Here is a 17,540-nt window from a genome sequence, read left to right on the forward strand (position 1 = left end):
TTACAAATTAAGTGGAAGAACCTCATCAACATTGACCATGGTCAATGTTACACTAAAAATTGAGTTTAAGGCAAACAGAGTGGTATGTTTGCTCTAGGTAGGAGGTAAGAGTAGAATAGGAAGTACGCAATCCCGCAGCCCGCTCCAAATTTCTAAATCACGGTCAAGAAATTTGCAACTTCACATCTGTCTGAATTCTGTGTCTGCACTGAGATTCATTCATCATTGCACTGCTTTATTATTATTTTTAGTATGTATGTGCAGATTTATTTATTTTAAATTATTAGGTTTATATTACACCTTCCTTCCATCATTGAACTCAGGGCAGTTTATATGGGGTTTTCAGAAAATCTTGCCTCGAGACCTGCTTAGCTTCCACAAGGTTGCTACACTATTCCTTCAGATCATGTTGGTAGTTATCTTCTACTAATGTTTACCTCATTACCGTTACCAAAATATAGGAATGGGGGGGGGAATATATTTTTTTCAAAGTTAAGTCACAGAGAAGAAAACTAGACATCCTGTTGTAGTTTATTTGAAGATTCATCTGCAGTATTTCCAAATTATGAAGCCATAGCTCTGAGGAACAGAATTCCCTGCAGAGAAGTCTTTAGAGTTCTGGTGATGCATAAGATTTCCTTACTATTGTGGCCATGGTTCCTTGAGAACCATGCATTTGTTTCCTATTAGTACCAGTATATTCTTCTTGGCGATGAGGGGGGAAGACAAGGTGGTGTTACCAGATTGTGCATCTGTAACTTGTATGTTTTTGGTTTTTTTAGGTGCCTTTGATAGTGCACGGCAGATCTGGGAAGAGCCCTTTTCACCTGCTCTTAGCCCGACAACTTCTCTCAGTTCTATAATAAGGACACCTCGGTGTTACCATATCTCCTCTTTGAATGAAAATGCTGCCAAGCGCTTGTGCAGGCGATATTCTCAGAAGCTGATACAACATACCACCTGCCAGCTGCTGAGGACATACCCGGCTGCTACCCGCATTGACTCATCCAATCCTCATCCCCTTTTGTTCTGGTTACATGGGGTACAGCTGGTGGCACTCAACTACCAAACGGATGGTAGGGGCACACTCATTCCTTTAAAAGATATGTGCGCTTGAAACATTACAAGAAACCCATTCCCTTTTTGGTTATATCTTGCATTTCCTTGCTTGGCGTCATTATAGATGTAAAATGAATATACGTTGAGGTACTCAAGTTTCGCAAAAAATAATGGTGGCTTCAAACAATACATGCATCCACACAAATGCATGTGTCATTCTGTAACCCCAAACGTTTCTAGATTTAGGAGCGGCCATTGCTGGCTTTAGATACTGTCATTTCTATCTTGTGTATTACTACAGCTTCTGGGCCATGTGAGTGATATAAGCTGGTTCACCCATAACACTAGGCCAAATGTGGCTTAGTGAACACGTTTATTTGTGAGTGCCCAGAGAACAGATTGTGGCTACTGCATTCCTCTTGCTGCTGTGAGCTAAGCCATGGTTTGGTTTCGTGTGTTATCCAAAACTGGACCATAGCTGTCAACCCTCCCTTTTTTTGTGGGAAACTCCCTTATTCCAAGCCACAGCTGTCAACCTTCCTTTTGCTGGAAATTCCGTTATTCCAGCGCCGTTTCCCGCTGCTATCCTAGATTGTTAGATATACCATAGACTGTCCCCGGGACAAGTGAGGCTGCTGATCCCTTATTTTCAAATCTGAAAGTTGACAGCTATGAACTGGACTTATATTTTGTCTTACTTCAGACAAACCATGTGCTGCTACCAATGGGTTTGCAGCTTGTGGTTTGCCTGAAGGAGACAAACCAGGATCCCAAATTCAGATGCTGTGTTAAGCCAAACTTCTGCTTAGCTCACAGCAGCAGCAGGACTGGTGGAGGAATGCAGCAGCAGCAATCTCCTTTTTGGGAATGCTTGCATGCTTTCACTAAGCCATGGTTTCGCTTGATGTTATTGTGAAAACCTAATTGTGTGAAAGAGCCCTTAACTGCATAGTAATCTGTTTTTGTGAACTATTTCTATTTCTTCAAAGCTCTTATAGTTTGATTAGTTCGAGTTTCAGTTTTACCGTTGCCTTTTGGCAGTTAATCGAAGCCAACTGTACATGCCCAGAATGAAATGGTACACTTTAAAATCACCATGTTCTTTTAAAAATGCATTATCTTACAATCAAGTTTTGGCAATGTTAACACTTTGAATGCTTTACCTATAGATCTCCCTCTTCACCTAAATGCAGCAATGTTTGAAGCAAATGGTGGCTGTGGGTATGTTATGAAACCACCTGTTTTGTGGGATAAGAACTGTCCAATGTATCAACACTTTTGTCCTTTAGAGCGAGATTTGGACAATATGGAGCCAGCTATTTATTCATTGACAGTAAGTGAAAACTCATATTAATCTTTTTTTAATAAGCCTAACACAACCAGTCAACTCTATACATGACATAATTTTGTTTAACATGTAGCATATTATTATTATTATTATTATTATTATTATTATTATTGCTAGTAAGATTGCTACAATTAAATGTGGGACCAAGGAGAGGGAAGGAGACAATCATCAGTTGTTACAAAACTTTCAACTTGATGCAGCACAGAAAGTGCATGACAGTTTTTAGAAGCATATTTTTGAATTTGATGCTGGATGGGGGACATCTGGCCTCAAAGAGTGTGGCAGTTTTCCACTTGATTCCTTGCCCAGATGCAGCTGCTTTTCTGCATAAGAATAAGCAAGTAGCAATTACCAGACTGCCATTTCAGTTTTAGTTATGTATAGATATGTTACTACTTATTATTACTTCTGAAACCAGTTTTTAATTAATTTGTTCTTTAAAGCATAATCACTCTTCAGTCTGAGAGTTTATTAAAACAAGAACAACACTGTTTTCATTCTGTGCCTTTGTTTTTCAGATTGTGTCTGGACAGAATGTTTGTCCTAGCAACAGCACAGGAAGCCCCTGCATTGAAGTTGATGTGCTTGGGATTCCGCTGGATAGCTGCCATTTCCGCACTAAGCCCATTCATCGCAATACTCTCAACCCCATGTGGAATGAGCAGTTCCTTTTCCGGATTCACTTTGAAGATCTAGTCTTCCTTCGTTTTGCAGTTGTTGAAAACAATTCTTCAGCTGTGATGGCTCAAAGAATCATTCCGCTGAAGGCTTTAAAAAGAGGTAAATTGAAGTTTGCATGCAGGGCCCAGGCAGAGCTGCTGAATACTTAGGGCTCTGTTATGCAACAAACATTTTTGCATGTAGGACTGACCGTACATTGTGGTTAGGAGAATTAGTGTGTGCACCATCTGAGCACTGTTAACCGCAGCACTCCCTCCTTTGCTCCTCCCTTCCTACAGCAGGGAAACAAACCACTGAGTGACTTGCTTATGTGCGAACCAATGTGTGTGGTTTGTTTTTCCTGCAAGCAAACCACAGTCAGAAGCCCGGGTTTGTTCTTGGGTGTCGTGCTCGTAGTTCATAGCTTGTTTGATAGAAGCAACCCAACAAGCGCTGGATCATATATAATGCTTAATGAGCTGCTCATGTGTTTTGCTTCCTCGCTCTAGGGAGGGAGGGATGAAGCAGGGGCTGCTTGGGCTGCATGCATACACAACTTGCTAAAACTGACTCTTCTTTAAATAATTTATTTCATAAAATTTATATACTGGTTGATAGTAAAAAAAGAAAAACCTTCAAAGCGGTTTACAAAAGGATAAAACAAGAAAATGAGGGGGAAATAATAACCAGTACTTTAAAACATACAAAAGTTAGAATACCAAAACAGATTAAAAATTAACTCACCTTTCTAAACATCTTAACATGTGATGTTTAAATATTTATGTTGGGTTTTGTTTTGTTAACAATTGCCTACACCTCAGAAAGAGGTGCCAGGATCTATTACGGTTTTCCATTGTGTTTCTGTAAGTCTCAAGACACATATATTAACTCAGACCTTCAGGAGAGCCTAATTGTTTCTAGGTCAGATACACTAGTGCTGTGTTTTGCTACTCTGAGATGATTGTTGAAAGCATTGATTGAGGTTGTAAATTACTTTTATTAAATGTACTGTTTTAACTATTTTGTGTGTACGCTGCCCTGAGATTCTAACCGATGGAACAGGTGGTTAAGGAAATGAACCCCCACCCCTGCTTCAGCAGAAGTGTATTGTTAAAAAAAGAGAACTTAAGCATTTCGAACACTAATGTTTTAGGAGGGACATGGTGTCTGTTTGTGAATGGACTTCTCAGGCTCCAGACTTTTCTGGCATTACACCTGTTGGTGTATGTGTATAGACAGAACATGCTGAACCTCAGTATGTGTATGTTGAAATCTTAGCTAACAGGCAATTAGTTCCAAAATATCCTAACAGCTGCCCCTTGTCGTCTTTCACCAGACCTTTGTGCAAGTGGACCCTCTACAGCACAGGCAGGTGTCTACAATATTTGTGCAATCTTTAGGCAAGTTTTAGCATGTATATAAGCTGGTGTCAATCTCATAATTTTCAGTGCAGCCATTCACGTGAAGCAGCGTCAATTGCAATGGCCAGTCTAAATACCTTGGTGCTTCTGTAATGTAAGGGGGCAAATGTTTTAAAATCAGTCTTATGAAGGTAAATCACTCAAAACAACTTTTAATAGACCAGGAGACCTGTGTTTATTTATTTCAGTTTTTCGCCCACCTAATACAGCATGTTTTGAGCAGGGTGATAGTACATTATAGCAAGCAGGCCCCTATATGCTACGTGAGAAATAATTCTCACAGGAACTTCTACAGTAGCCCTCAATGTGGCTTGGGGAGCTGTGTTTCAAAACAAAATAGCGCAATGTCCTGGTATGCACTCACCAGCCCTTGTCTACTCCCAGAGCTTCTCTGGATTGTAGCCAATAGATATTTTATGAAAGAGGAAATGACAAGCTTCCTTAGACTTCAGGGACAGTTAAGTGGCTACTACTGTTACATTTGTCTTTGCAACGTACATAACCTAGGAACATGTAGTCTATTTGACTGGTTTATTCTCCCACCTTCCAATTATGTGTTACTATGTCGTTTAAGGATACAGGCACCTGCAGCTACGGAGCCTGCACAATGAAGCACTAGAAATCTCGAGTTTGTTTATTAACAGTCGAAGAATGGAAGAGCATCCTTCTGGAAACATGGTGCCTGCTTCTTTGGTAATTTATTTCTAATAGATTTGTCAGCATGCTCTCCTGGTCAGTGTAGAAGATTCTTCCAAGGAGGCAAAGGATGCCTTTGGTTCCTGCATTGTGAGAAATGAGAATGCTCTGGTGGTGGTGGTGGTGGGGAGTATCTCCTGAGGGACAGTAAATCAACTCCAGTGCTGAATTTCCATGTGTCTTTGAATGTTCAATAATGTTGCGCCAATTGAGTAAAAACTATCAGAATAAATCACCACCTATACTGTGCATAGGAGCTGAATATAATTGTACAGCTATACTACAGTGGTTGCTCGCAAGACAAATTTAATTCGTTCCGCGAGTCAATTCGTTTTGCGAAAAATTCGCCTTGCGAATCGCGGTTTCCCATAGGAATGCATTGAAATTTCTTTTTTTGCCCATAGGAACACATTAATTAAATTTCAATGCATTCCTATGGGAAACCGCAATTCACAAGATGAATTTTTTGCAAAACGAATTCGTCTTGCGAGGTACCACTGTATAAGCATAAGAACAGGCTTCCTCAACCTCGGCCCTCCAGATGTTTTGAGACTACAATTCCCATCATCCCTGACCACTGGTCCTGCTAGCTAGGGATCATGGGAGTTGTAGGCCAAAAACATATGGAGGGCCGAGGTTGAGGAAGCCTGCATAAGAATGATATCGTTTAGATAAGCAAGTCCAAAACCCACAAGAGATATGGAAACTGGCTGCATTTTTCACTCTCATACTGTTCTTTTGGGTTGGAGCAGAAGCTGGATTTACAGTGCTCTGACTGGCCAGTCTTTACGTCAGTCAGGAAGCCCCTCCTTGTTTTCGAGAGGGGCTGTACACAGCCCTGGTTCAATATCAGTCACAGAGGAAACTCCTTCTCCCGGGAATACCCTCTAGCTCTACAATTCTATGATGTGATGATCAGTTCAGGAACAATGGTGGGGGAACCAGAGCTGTACAGCCACCCCTTTTTCAGGTATATTTATATTCAGCCTTAGGCTTTATATTTATTTATTCTGTTGGGTGTAAGAAACCTTTGTAAGCTTAACTTGAAATTTATGTTTAAAGAACAGTGGATTCCACTGTGGTCAGGTTGGACAGTTGTACTCATTATGATGTCTGCTTGATAGTTAAGGGCTCAGTTATGGGCAAAGACACACATGCAGCTTTGCAATGGCATGAGCCCAATGGACATCTCTTCCCTTTGTGAACTGACCATCATCTGCACACTGCATTGCACTAATTGTTGCCTAGACTGCCAAGTCTGTAAGCGCCTCCCCTACAGTCGGACCACTGTTGCTATCCTTTATGGAGCTACAGCCCCAAAGTTACTTGACTCCTAGCGCCTGTTATGCCATTTAATCCTCCCTTGGTTTTCCCTACTTGCACATCTGCAAGGTTGGAGCATGCCTTCATTCTCCACTTTAATTCAAGGAAGTTAATGAAAACATGAAAGAGCTGGACCCAGACATTGACCTGTAGAGCATTACAAGGTACCTCTGAACTGGCAATATGGTGGTGAACCATCTTCTGAATCAGGTTTAGCCCAGCCTACAAGACCATATTCTGGTCCACACACATATCATGCTCTTTCTTAAAAGGATGTTCTTTGCAACACCCCTGACTGAAATCTAGCTATAGCAGGTGTGTTGTATTTAATCCTAATGTTTCCACTTCAGCAAAAGAAGTGAGAAATGCAGTCTAGCAAAGGAAAGCACTTGTAAGTTCAGTTCAGTTGAAGAGTTCAGCATCTTCTTTTATTCTAATGGTGAAATCAATGGGATTTAGATAAGCATAACTTTGTCTGGATCATGACACAAGTTCTTACGGAAACTCCAATGACTGTGGTCTGTCTGCTTTCCTCTAGCCCTTACTGTTAAGCAGACAGTTCTATTTGTTTATCTCCATGAGTTATTGATATGAGAAATGTATTCATCTCTAATTTGAATTAATTAAGTTTATTTAGCTGTTCTGTCCTTTGTTCATCCTCATTTATTTTTATTACTGCTACTGAGTCATCCCTTATTTTATTTATATAGACAAAATCAAAGTAGCTGTTGTGTGTCTCGCTTCCTTTTGCCCACTCTTTCTCCATTCAGTCCAGCACATTGTTTCAGAAGCTTGGCGCAGAGGCTTACCCTCAAGCTTTTCCTGGCTGTGTCTTTAAATTGATATTATTTGAAGACAGGCTATTAGACCACAAGGAAGCTAGCTAATGGCCATCTGTGATCATTTTTCATAACTTATTTCAGTTCAACGTTTTCTGCATCCATTTGCTATCTTTCTTATTCTTCCTACTGTTTCAAATACCCTCTGGCCATGTTTGTGGTGGATGAACTTGTTACTTATTGGTTAAATCATAAAATAGTAAATAAATGTTAAAGATACGTGTTTATTTTAAACAGCGGTTCAGTACTGCAGAGAGGAGAGAGGCTGCAGTGTACAAAGTCACTATACACGGAGTTCCAGGACCAGAACCTTTCACGCTTTTTACGATAAGGCAAGGAACCACAGCAGCTCAGCTTTTGCATCAAGTAAGCCTGCACTTTTGAAATGTTCATGTGTTCAAGACTCAAATCTATAGTAACCAACCATGTGCTGTGCAACTCGCTCCCTAAGAATTCTGTTGGAATTGGGCAGCCTAAGCCCCAAAATAACTAAACCCAATTTACTGTTATGGGGACTGATGCAAAAGCCTACTAACAAATACAGATCCTATCCTAACTTCCTTAGTTACTGGAGCTTTGCAGGCAAAGAGGCTTGTTTTGTTGCCAAAACCATTTGTAAAGCTAAAGCATTTCAGGTACAGAATGATCCAGATCCCTCAAGCACAGGCTGAAAGTGGATTGCACTGACAGTCATAAAGCTTTTGCTGTTATTATTATGAAGTTTTGCTTGGACAGCATGTTCTGTATTAGAAGTATGTCTATTAAGGAGGAAGGGGGCTGCTTTCTGAACGATGGGCCAAGCTGGTTGCCCTTGTCACAGGGGCCAGGCTTTTCTGCAGAATGTCTTTTTCTCAAACATCATTGAAATGCAGAATAAAAGTTAAAAGGGCTAAGTTCATGAGTGGAAAAGCCTCCAGCTGATTATCTCAGCGGAGGCTGTTTTCCAGCAGTGGGAAAATGCTCTACTGTCTTGGGAATTTGAATAAACTGTCTGGCAAGCCAAGCTGGACAGAAATAAGATTAAGCAGCAGTTGCCTCCGCTGAAATAGTCAGCTACCCAGATAGTACATAGCCCCAGGAAAGACATTTTGAATGGCTAGCAATACAGCAAAAGCATATTTTGTACACAAGATAAATCGATCATAAAGGGTTTTTTGTTGTCAATACAATCAGCTTACTGAACATGCAACCTTCTGCCATTCTAATTATTAACATGTTTTTGCTTTAGATTTTGGTGACTACAAAAGGTATTGGACAGTATCCCACAGACTATTTTTTGATGGAGGAGAAATGCTTTATATCTAAAGAAAGAAATGAGTACAGGAAGCCACCATTCCAAAGAGTGCTCAGTCCCGAGGAAGAGATTGTCCAGCTTTTGAACAGCTGGTTCCCAGAAGAAGGCTACGTCGGCAGAATTATCTTTAAAACCCGCGAGGAAGTGAGTCTATTTGCCTTGACATATATTGCTTGCTGATAGTATCAAGAAGGTGACAAAAAGAACATATTCATTGCTTGGCTTCCTGGAACTTGTTCGTGTTGACATAGAGCATTAGAAAAGGAAGTAATACAGAGAAGCCCAGCAGTGTTTAATGGTGTATTATTATTATTTTACAACGCACCACTGAAAAGATGGCTTGTTGAAGCACTTAAATACATGAACTCATCCTAAGGGCAATTATTTTACAAAATTTATTTATAGATAGATCTATACAGTAAACTATATGTATGCTTAAGTAGGAAAGACGATGTATAGAAAGGGATCAGCAGCAGCAGCAGCAAAAAAAAAAAAAAAGCCCTGTGAATAGTTGCACATACTGTATTTGTGCTAGCAGTGGTGCTTAGGCATGATGAATTTTGATTGGGCCGTGCCCAAAGTGCCATCACAGCTTGATTAAACAACTGAGATTTATCCAAATTATACAATGTGAAAAGAAGAGCTCCTCAAATGTCAACGTTGTCAATCTGTGTGGACTTGGAAGCTTTGGCAGGATGAGTGCAGCTCAGCTCACAGACTTTACATGTGTTAACCTTGGTTTAGCCGAGGGCTTGAGAAAATACTGTGTGCCTTTTAAATAATGCCTGATGAAGCACATTCTAGTCCATGAGCCATAATGAAATTTATTACCCTTTAAGGTGCTCTAATGAGGGGAGATGGATAAGGAACTGGAGAGTGTAGGCAGAGGGCAAGGGTGTGAAACATCAGCCACAAGTCATGCTGTCTGGCCGTCCAAACATATTTTAATAGCATTGTGAATCAACGAACCTACTGAACTCACCAATACTGAATCCTAGATGTATCAGTTCAGCTAAGGAGAACCTGTGCGGCCCCCACCAGATGATGCTGGGCTCTAACTCCCAGTAGCCCCACCCATCACAACACATTAAGTCTGAAACAACACATCAAGTCTGAAAACAAGGAATGAATACCACAATTTTAGTTTTCAAAGAAGCTACCTCCACATTTCCTTAAGCAACAGGTCTCCTTTTCAGAGTCAGGGAAACCTATATTTTTGCATGCTTCTGATGTTTTTCTATAGAGCTTAAACAACAAAAATCTTTTTCTGGAGGAGAAAGATGATGCAACTGCTAGCTCTGAGGACGACAGCTTTTTTGTTCAAGTTCATGACGTTTCCCCAGAGCAACCTCGTACAGTCATCAAAGCATCTCGCTTCAGTACTGCCCAGGATGTCATCCAACAGGTAGGATGTCCTAATTCATTTCCCCCTCACTTGCTGAGAGTTACACCTGTCTCTTGTAGAAAGAGCAGCAGAATATCATGTCAAAAAGACGGATTGTCCCTACTGGCTGTCATTGCTAACACACTTCTGCCCACAGGACTAGGTTTTAAATGTGTTTTGGTCTGTAAATGATTTAGGTTAGACCAGGGTTCAGCAAACGTTTTCAGCAGGGAGCCGGTCCATTGTCCCTCAGACCTTGTCGGGGGCCGGACTATTGGGGGGGGGGTTTGAACGAATTCCTATGCCCCACAAATAACCCAGAGATGCATTTTAAATAAAAGCACACATTCTACTCATGTAAAAAAACAACACGCTGATTCCCGGACCATCCACGGGCCAGATTAAGGTGGAAATTGGGCCGGATCCTTAGTTTGCCTACCCATAGGTTAGACGAAATGTACATCCAGCAAATGAATGATTTATCCCTTCTGTGAGGTGAGATCTGCCTTAGAAGTGAATGGTAACTAAATAGCATTTGGTTTTGCATTTTAATTTTCTTTAACAGGCTTTATGTAAGGCTAAGTATTCCTACAGTATTCTGAACCACCCCAACCCAAGTGATTATGTTCTCTTGGAGGAAGTGACAAAGGAGGCAGCAAACAAGAAGTCTTCTACACCCAAAACGTCTCGGAGGATCCTTGCCGACCAAGAATGTGTGTTTCAGGCTCAAAACAGGTGGAAGGGAGCTGGGAAATTTATCCTTAAGCTTAAAGAACAAGTCCAAGTAAGTAAATAGTTCTAAAAAAATTGTATAAACTTTGCTGTTTAATAAAGCTCTGCAAATTTAGAAAATGAACACACTATCACCTCTAGCAAAAATGGCAAAAGGAGTTTTATATTCATTCTATGGGCAGAAGATTCATAACAAAACCTTTAAATTGGCATTTACCATATATACTTGAGTATAAGCCTACTTTTTCAGCACCAAAATATGCTGAAAAACCCGCCCTCGGCTTATATTTGAGTGAGGCGGGCAGCGGCGGAGAAAGGCACAGGACCGGGAGTTCGGAGAAGCGCTGCGCCTCTCCGAACCCCCGTCCTATGCCTGCTCTGTGCGAGGCAGGGAGGGAGAAGAGGTAAGGAAGGGATCCTTCCTCGTCGCTTCTCCCCCCACCCTGCCGCCAACAGCTGGGAAAAGCATAGGATGTTATTTATTTTAGAAATTTACCAGTAGCTGCTGCATTTCCCACCCTCGGCTTATACTCGAGTCAATAAGTTTTCCCAGTTTTTTTGAGGTAAAATTAGGTGCCTTGGCTTATATTTGGGTCGGCTTATACTCAAGAATATATGGTAATAGCTTTGGATTATCAAGACATTTGTTAGAATTAAAGGTGACTCAGCTTGCTTTTTCAATTCCTTTTTTAAGCATTCTTCAGGGTGTGGTTGAATATTCATCTCATTCTGTGGAAGTTTACCCATGAGAAAGTTTCACTATGGAAGGAAAGGGGGGGGGGGAGGTAGGGCAAAGTCACCATGTGGTGACGTTTTCCTGCCATAAATGATAATAGAGGTTTAATATGGAACTGTTCTTTTTTGTAGAACTGTTCACCCCACAAGCCAAGCTAACATAGACAGTGTTTTTGCAGCTTGGTCATTTTGGTTTGCCTGACTTTTTCTCTTTTCATAGGCAGGCCGAGATGATAAAAGAAAAGGTATTTCATTTGCTAATGAGTTTAAGAAATTAACTAAATCAAGTAAGCAATACAGGGGCTTTATAACCACATCTCTGCAAACGTCTTCAGAGGGTCTGCAAAGTAAAGATGACAAGACTGCATGCAGTTTGACTTACAGCGACACGATGGAATAACCTCCAGAGATTTGTATTCAGGTAGGACATGTTGGCAGTGATCTAAATAACGTAGTGTACATATTAAACTACATAAACATTGCTAAGCTTGCAATTACCCAAGTAATAAACTCCTGCTAATTTTTTAATGCTGAGAAGCCTTCCTTGAAATAGCCTTGTCTTTTATAATCAGTGATGAAGTAGGGGAATGGTTTAGTTAACAAATTAAGTGATAATACAGATTTCCCTTTCATTTTTGCTGTTCCAGCTAGTTACCCTATAAGAGAGAAGGAGGAAAAAACTGGTAGACTTTTATTGCCATTGAGTTAAATTTAGGATGCATCCAGATGGCAACTTCTCACGCTCCCAGCCGAGCATAATCCCCAAAAACGGCTTTTCCAGACAATCAGAATATAGAGCAGTATATGTGTGCTTGCTTCTAATTTGTTGCATGGGATCAAGATACTTTCCGTTGAGCAAGTGCTTCTGGTTCAAGGACAGATCTGCTAGTGTACAGTGTAGTTTGTGATTGTCACAGGAACTTTACTGTGCAGGTCACTGTGGTTGGTGAGTGAGTTTCCTACACCTGTAACAGTAGCATCTTGTACCACCAATGCTGTTTACTAGGTTTACTTGTAGAAGAGCTGAAAGATGGTTTATTGTGAACAAGCTGTGCTGATGCAGGCTGATTAAAAGTTCTCATGGCACTTTCCCCCCACTTCTGGTGCTCGGTGAATAAAGCAAGCCAGGCTGCTTTCTCCAAACAAGCAACAATTGTTAACCTTGGTTTGCTCTTCCCTTATTGCTCATGGAAGAAACAAACAATGAGCCTAGGTTTGGAAGATGCAGAGTTGGGAACTTTTGAGCAGTGTGCATTATTCACACTAAACCATCAGGTTAGGCTTGTGACATTAAAATGGGGCAACCAGATATGAAATGCATGAGAGGTTCTCTTTCCAGTTAATCAGTAATTCCAAGGAAATGCCATTTTCTGAACTAATTTAATGACAACAGCATAAGAGCTTCCCATTTAAGTCTAAGGGGATAAATTTAAGCAATGGAACCTCAGTACAGTGGTTCCTTGCTAGACGAAATTAATTCGTTCCAGGACTCAATTCGTCCTACGAAAATTTCGTCTAGCGAGGCACCGTTTCCCATAGGAATGCATTAAAAGTCAATTAATGCGTTCCTATGGGCTCCGGGGGAACTGGTGGCGGCAGCGGCGCTTGTTCTCTTGGCTCGGGGAAGGCAGGCAGGCGCTTCCCCGAGCCAAGAGAGCAAGCGCCGCTGCTGCCAACAACAGAGCCGGATTGGACAAAGCTTCAGAAGCTTTGTCGGATCCGACTCTTGTCGGGCGGGGTGGGGGAAAGGCGAAGGAACGATCCTGTGCCTTCCCCCCACCGCTGCCAAGCCCCATGCCGGCGAGAAGCGGCGGCGGGGGAAGGTCTTTCCCCGCCGCCGCGTCTTGCCTGCCTCCCCCAGCACTGAAGGCACTGCCTCCTTCAATGCCGGGGGATCCCGCCTGTCACACAGTGGAGATCTAGAAGCCCGCTATGATCCCCCGCTGTGTGACAGGCAGGTTGGGGGGGAAAGACAGGAAAGATCCTGCGTTTCCCCCCCCATCCTGCCCAACACACAACGGGGGATCGTAGGGCACTTCCCTTCCCCAAGAAGGCGCCCGGCTTTCTCGGCGAAGGCAAGCGGGGGACACCTACAGAGCGGGGGGGTTTCGGCGCTTGCGTTCCCCCAAGGGGGAGGCAAACGACGAAAAAACCCCGCTCTGACTGCCTTTGGCTTGGGGTCTGGCTTGACGACAGCGTCAAGAAGGGGTCCTCCCCTTCTTGCCGCTATCGCCACCCGATTTCGCTTCCCTCGGCAGCCGCCGCCTGGCTTCAGATGGCGGCTGCCGCGGGAGAAGCAGAGGAGCCGCTTCTCCTGCCGCCGCCGCCTGAGGCAAGCAGCTGTGTGCCAGGCGGCGTGGAAGAAGCGGCTCCTCCGCTTCTCCCACTGCCGCCTGGCACAAAGCCGACATCGGACGGGGCTTCAGAGAGGCGCAGCGCTTTTCCGAAGCCCCGTCCGATGCTCCCTGGTGTCCATGGCGTGGTGGTGGGAGGAGTAGTGGGGGAACTGATCTGTTCCCCCCCTTCTTCCCACGCTACAGCCCTTTGTGTTCCGCTGGTCTCTGCTGGTTGCCCCTCACCGGCAGAGACCAGCGGAACACAAAGGGGAACGAACTGCAGCACCGGAAGAAGGCAAAGGAAGATCAGCTGAGAGGCGGTGACAGCTGTCAGCGCTTCTCAGCTGATCTTCCTTTGCCTTCTTCCTGTGCTGCAGCTCGTTCCCCTTTGCTAGACGAATGCCCCTTTCGCTAGGTTTTGCAATCGGAGGTTTTTATGGCCACACTTGGCAAGACGAAGCGGTGGCCATAAAAAAACTCATCGTCTTGCGAGGCAACCTCCGATCGCAAAACCTATTCGTATAGCGGAAAATTCGTCTTACAGGGCATTCGTCTAGCGAGGCACCACTGTACTTACATTTCACTAGATTTTGTTCATTCAACATATGGCAGCAGTATTTAAGTGATTAATTGCTCAAAATCTTTTTATAAAAAATATTGAAGTAACTCAGTTTTAAAATGAATTTAAACCTCTTGGCATTTCTTCCTGATTCTAGGAAATTACAAAGGCCTTAAATACAAGAGACAAAAGCTGCAGTGAAGTTGATAGAAAATGACGATGGATTCACTCCCTCAGCTTCTTTGCGCAGTCTTGCTTTGGGGGGAGACAGGGGGTGTAACTGGAAAGTGTCTAAATAAGAGACAAACCTTCGTACAGTGGAGCAAGTCACTGCTAAGGAACTGGCTGGCCCAGCTGAATCTCTGCTACCAGTGCAGGTGCAATCTAGTTGCTACTTCTCCTGGCAAGAGCCAATTCTGTGAACAGTGAAGGAAGTTATGTTTTTGAGGCTTTGGAAGAATACCCTGGAAGCATTGGAAACTGTTTCCTCCTTTTTGTCTTCATATTCACTACCTTTGGACAAGAGGTAAAGTAAGCAACTTATATTGTCCATTGCAAGCAGAAATCTGCCTTTAAAAATAATAATAATTAGGCATCTTAAGGGAAAATGAAAGTTGAGGATGTTCTGTAGTGCGTTACATAACAATAATGCACTTTTTAAAAGCTGCTTCTAAACACACTTTTAGGTGCTGGTAGGCAGATAAAAGTACATTGTAATTCATAGATTTCAGTATGGTGAATATAAAAGTTATGATTTATCAGTGTACAGCTGTAAGTATACCTATTTTAATAGTGATACTGATTAGGAGCAACATTTCTTCATGCAATGTATTCTAGTTTTTGTTTTTTAAAAAATGATTATTTATTTTAATATTCTAAGGTATGTGCCACTGTATAATGTATTTATCATGCCTTGCTTTACAGAAAATTATATGTATCTCTGTTTAGAGAAGATAAGCATTATAATGAGAAGTACATTCAGGAAACATAATCCGTATGTTCACTATCAATTCACTATTATAAAGGTGTTTTGAGAGAAATTAACAGCTTGAAGTTTTTTCTATCTGAATTGTTAACATAAAATATATATATTCACTCTTACCATAGCTGGCAGCCTTATTTAAGAAATTTAAACCTAAAGCATACTAGTGTGTTCATTTTCAGTATAAACCTTGCAATTTCTGTTTACATAAAAGTATTTGTAAAGATTTGTATATGTTTGCAAAATCATGGGCTTTTGTTGTTTTTATAAGGCCGCTAGCACTTTCCTTCCTTTTGTTAATTAAAGCAATTTAATACTGCCCATATAAAGCATGGAAGAACTGAAATAGTAACTGGTATTGACTGTCTTTTAATAATGATAGTACAAATTTTAAACTGTTCAAAAACAGGCTTTGTGGAACCTACACCAACACACCTGCTGTTCACCAGGATCATATTGTGAGAGTAAATCAAGAAAAGAGCCTGTTCAGTTAACTGAGGTTCAAAGCAAAATGCTGAAAAACAATTTGAACCTGAATGGAATGCAAAGTCATAATCAGATTGGATGTTCTACAAAGCTTAATACTCATGGCTTGCAAATTCACCTCTAATCCCCACAAGGCCCCTTCACCTCAAACAAGCAGCCAGTAGGAAGCTAACATTAAGGAAACCCAATTTAACTCCAAGAGTTTTAAAAAAATTAGCTAAGGGGGAAGGAAGGTCAGGACTTAAATCCAGAAAAGACTATTGTTTGTTTATGTTTAGTCATAGGGCTTGGTAGTGGAATCATTTGTCATAAACAGAAAGTAAATGCCTTACTGGCAGAGCAAAAAACAACAACACAGCTGTATGTACATAGTGCCCTCCAGAGGCAGGACTCTACATTGCAATTGTGTTGATCAGTCCCCACATGCCAGGGGTGGGCAGAACAACTAATGTGACTTCTGTGTTTGTACAGTTAGCAAGTTTCTTAACACAGCCATCTCTATCCTCCCTCCAGGCAGGCAAAGAGGCCTAGACAGGTAACATTTGTCTCCCATCCCTACTGTAAGCAGCTCACCCATCTCTTAGCCAAGAAAATGGTGATGTTTTGATTACCACACTTTAAAAATGCCACAGTAACACTCATTTACCCTCTCACAGAAAAAGCCAGGAGTAAGCTCCAAGTTCCCACACCACCCCCAGGAGGAGGCTGGGGAATGCCTAAGATAGAACTCTACTACATTGCCAACCAAGTGTGCCACATAATCCCTTACATTCTAGAGGACAAAACGAAACAATGGCTGCACAAGGCAATAGACACAATCAGAAATACCCCCACCACAGGTTAAGCTAAGCACAGTCCACGCTTAAAGCAGGAAAACAGTCCCAACCTCATGCCCACTAATTCTCCTGCCCCATCATGCAGCCCAAAGCTCCCGAACGGAAACTTGGCAAGCCCAAAGGCTTATACTGCCACAAGAATGGCAACACAAGACAAAACTAGAGGACACCCAAATATCCTGGCTGACCCATCACCAACAACACACCTTCTTAAATAACCCAGTAATCAAATCAGCAGCCACCAGGCCTCTGGCCACCTTTGAAAAACTTCTGCTGACAAGAGAGGGACACAGCAAGGTGATGGTATCCACAATATACAAAATACTATTCCAAGACCCGACAAAATCCCTCACCAAAATCAAAGACTAATGGGAACATGGTATAGGTTGCAAAATCCTACCCGATGGTCAACCACACTTACCTAAGAACTCAGAAGCTGGTGCTGATACACCAAGGAACCTCAACTAAATGTTAGAGAGGTTGTATCACTACAGGCAAATACCTCCACATGTGATGGGAATGCCCCCAAATCCAAACCTTTTGGACATCAAGTCCCACAAGAAACCTGCAAAATAACAAAATGGGTACTAGAAGCAATTCTAGAACTGGCCCTATTAAACTTCTTCCACATCAACAATGCACATTCACATTACAAAGACCTCATAAGCCACTTACTCTCAAGTAGTTAGGAGTGCCATAACTAGACACTGGTGGGATCTGTCAGGAGTAAACATGGACCACTGGAACCAAACCCAATAGCATACAAATCAATACGGCTAACTTCACCCAACAACCCCTTACTACCTTACACACACAAGCAAAACTCACTGCAATCAACTGGATGCAACCA

The 17,540-nt window shown here is 42.1% G+C and overlaps 1 protein-coding gene across 9 annotated transcripts in view; it reads left to right on the plus strand.

Annotated features, from left to right (window-relative positions):
* PLCE1 (phospholipase C epsilon 1) overlaps positions 1–15,714 on the plus strand; it is a 150,778-nt gene extending 135,064 nt beyond the window's left edge. For 8 of the 9 annotated variants that reach the window (XM_060274861.1, XM_035137904.2, XM_035137906.2 and 5 more), the window contains 10 exons: positions 783–1,076; positions 2,229–2,392; positions 2,926–3,187; positions 5,063–5,181; positions 7,584–7,712; positions 8,575–8,784; positions 9,884–10,045; positions 10,590–10,808; positions 11,712–11,912; positions 14,544–15,714. In XM_060274861.1, coding sequence (XP_060130844.1) covers positions 783–1,076; positions 2,229–2,392; positions 2,926–3,187; positions 5,063–5,181; positions 7,584–7,712; positions 8,575–8,784; positions 9,884–10,045; positions 10,590–10,808; positions 11,712–11,891 — 1,739 coding nt within the window. In that variant the 3' untranslated portion in view covers positions 11,892–11,912; positions 14,544–15,714. The remainder of the gene's footprint in view (positions 1–782; positions 1,077–2,228; positions 2,393–2,925; positions 3,188–5,062; positions 5,182–7,583; positions 7,713–8,574; positions 8,785–9,883; positions 10,046–10,589; positions 10,809–11,711; positions 11,913–14,543) is intronic. The other variant, XM_035137907.2, reaches the window with a different exon arrangement.
* The last annotated feature ends 1,826 nt before the right edge of the window (positions 15,715–17,540 follow it).

The sequence above is a fragment of the Zootoca vivipara genome, chromosome 5 (assembly GCF_963506605.1).
Source record: "Zootoca vivipara chromosome 5, rZooViv1.1, whole genome shotgun sequence".
NCBI lineage: Eukaryota > Metazoa > Chordata > Lepidosauria > Squamata > Lacertidae > Zootoca > Zootoca vivipara.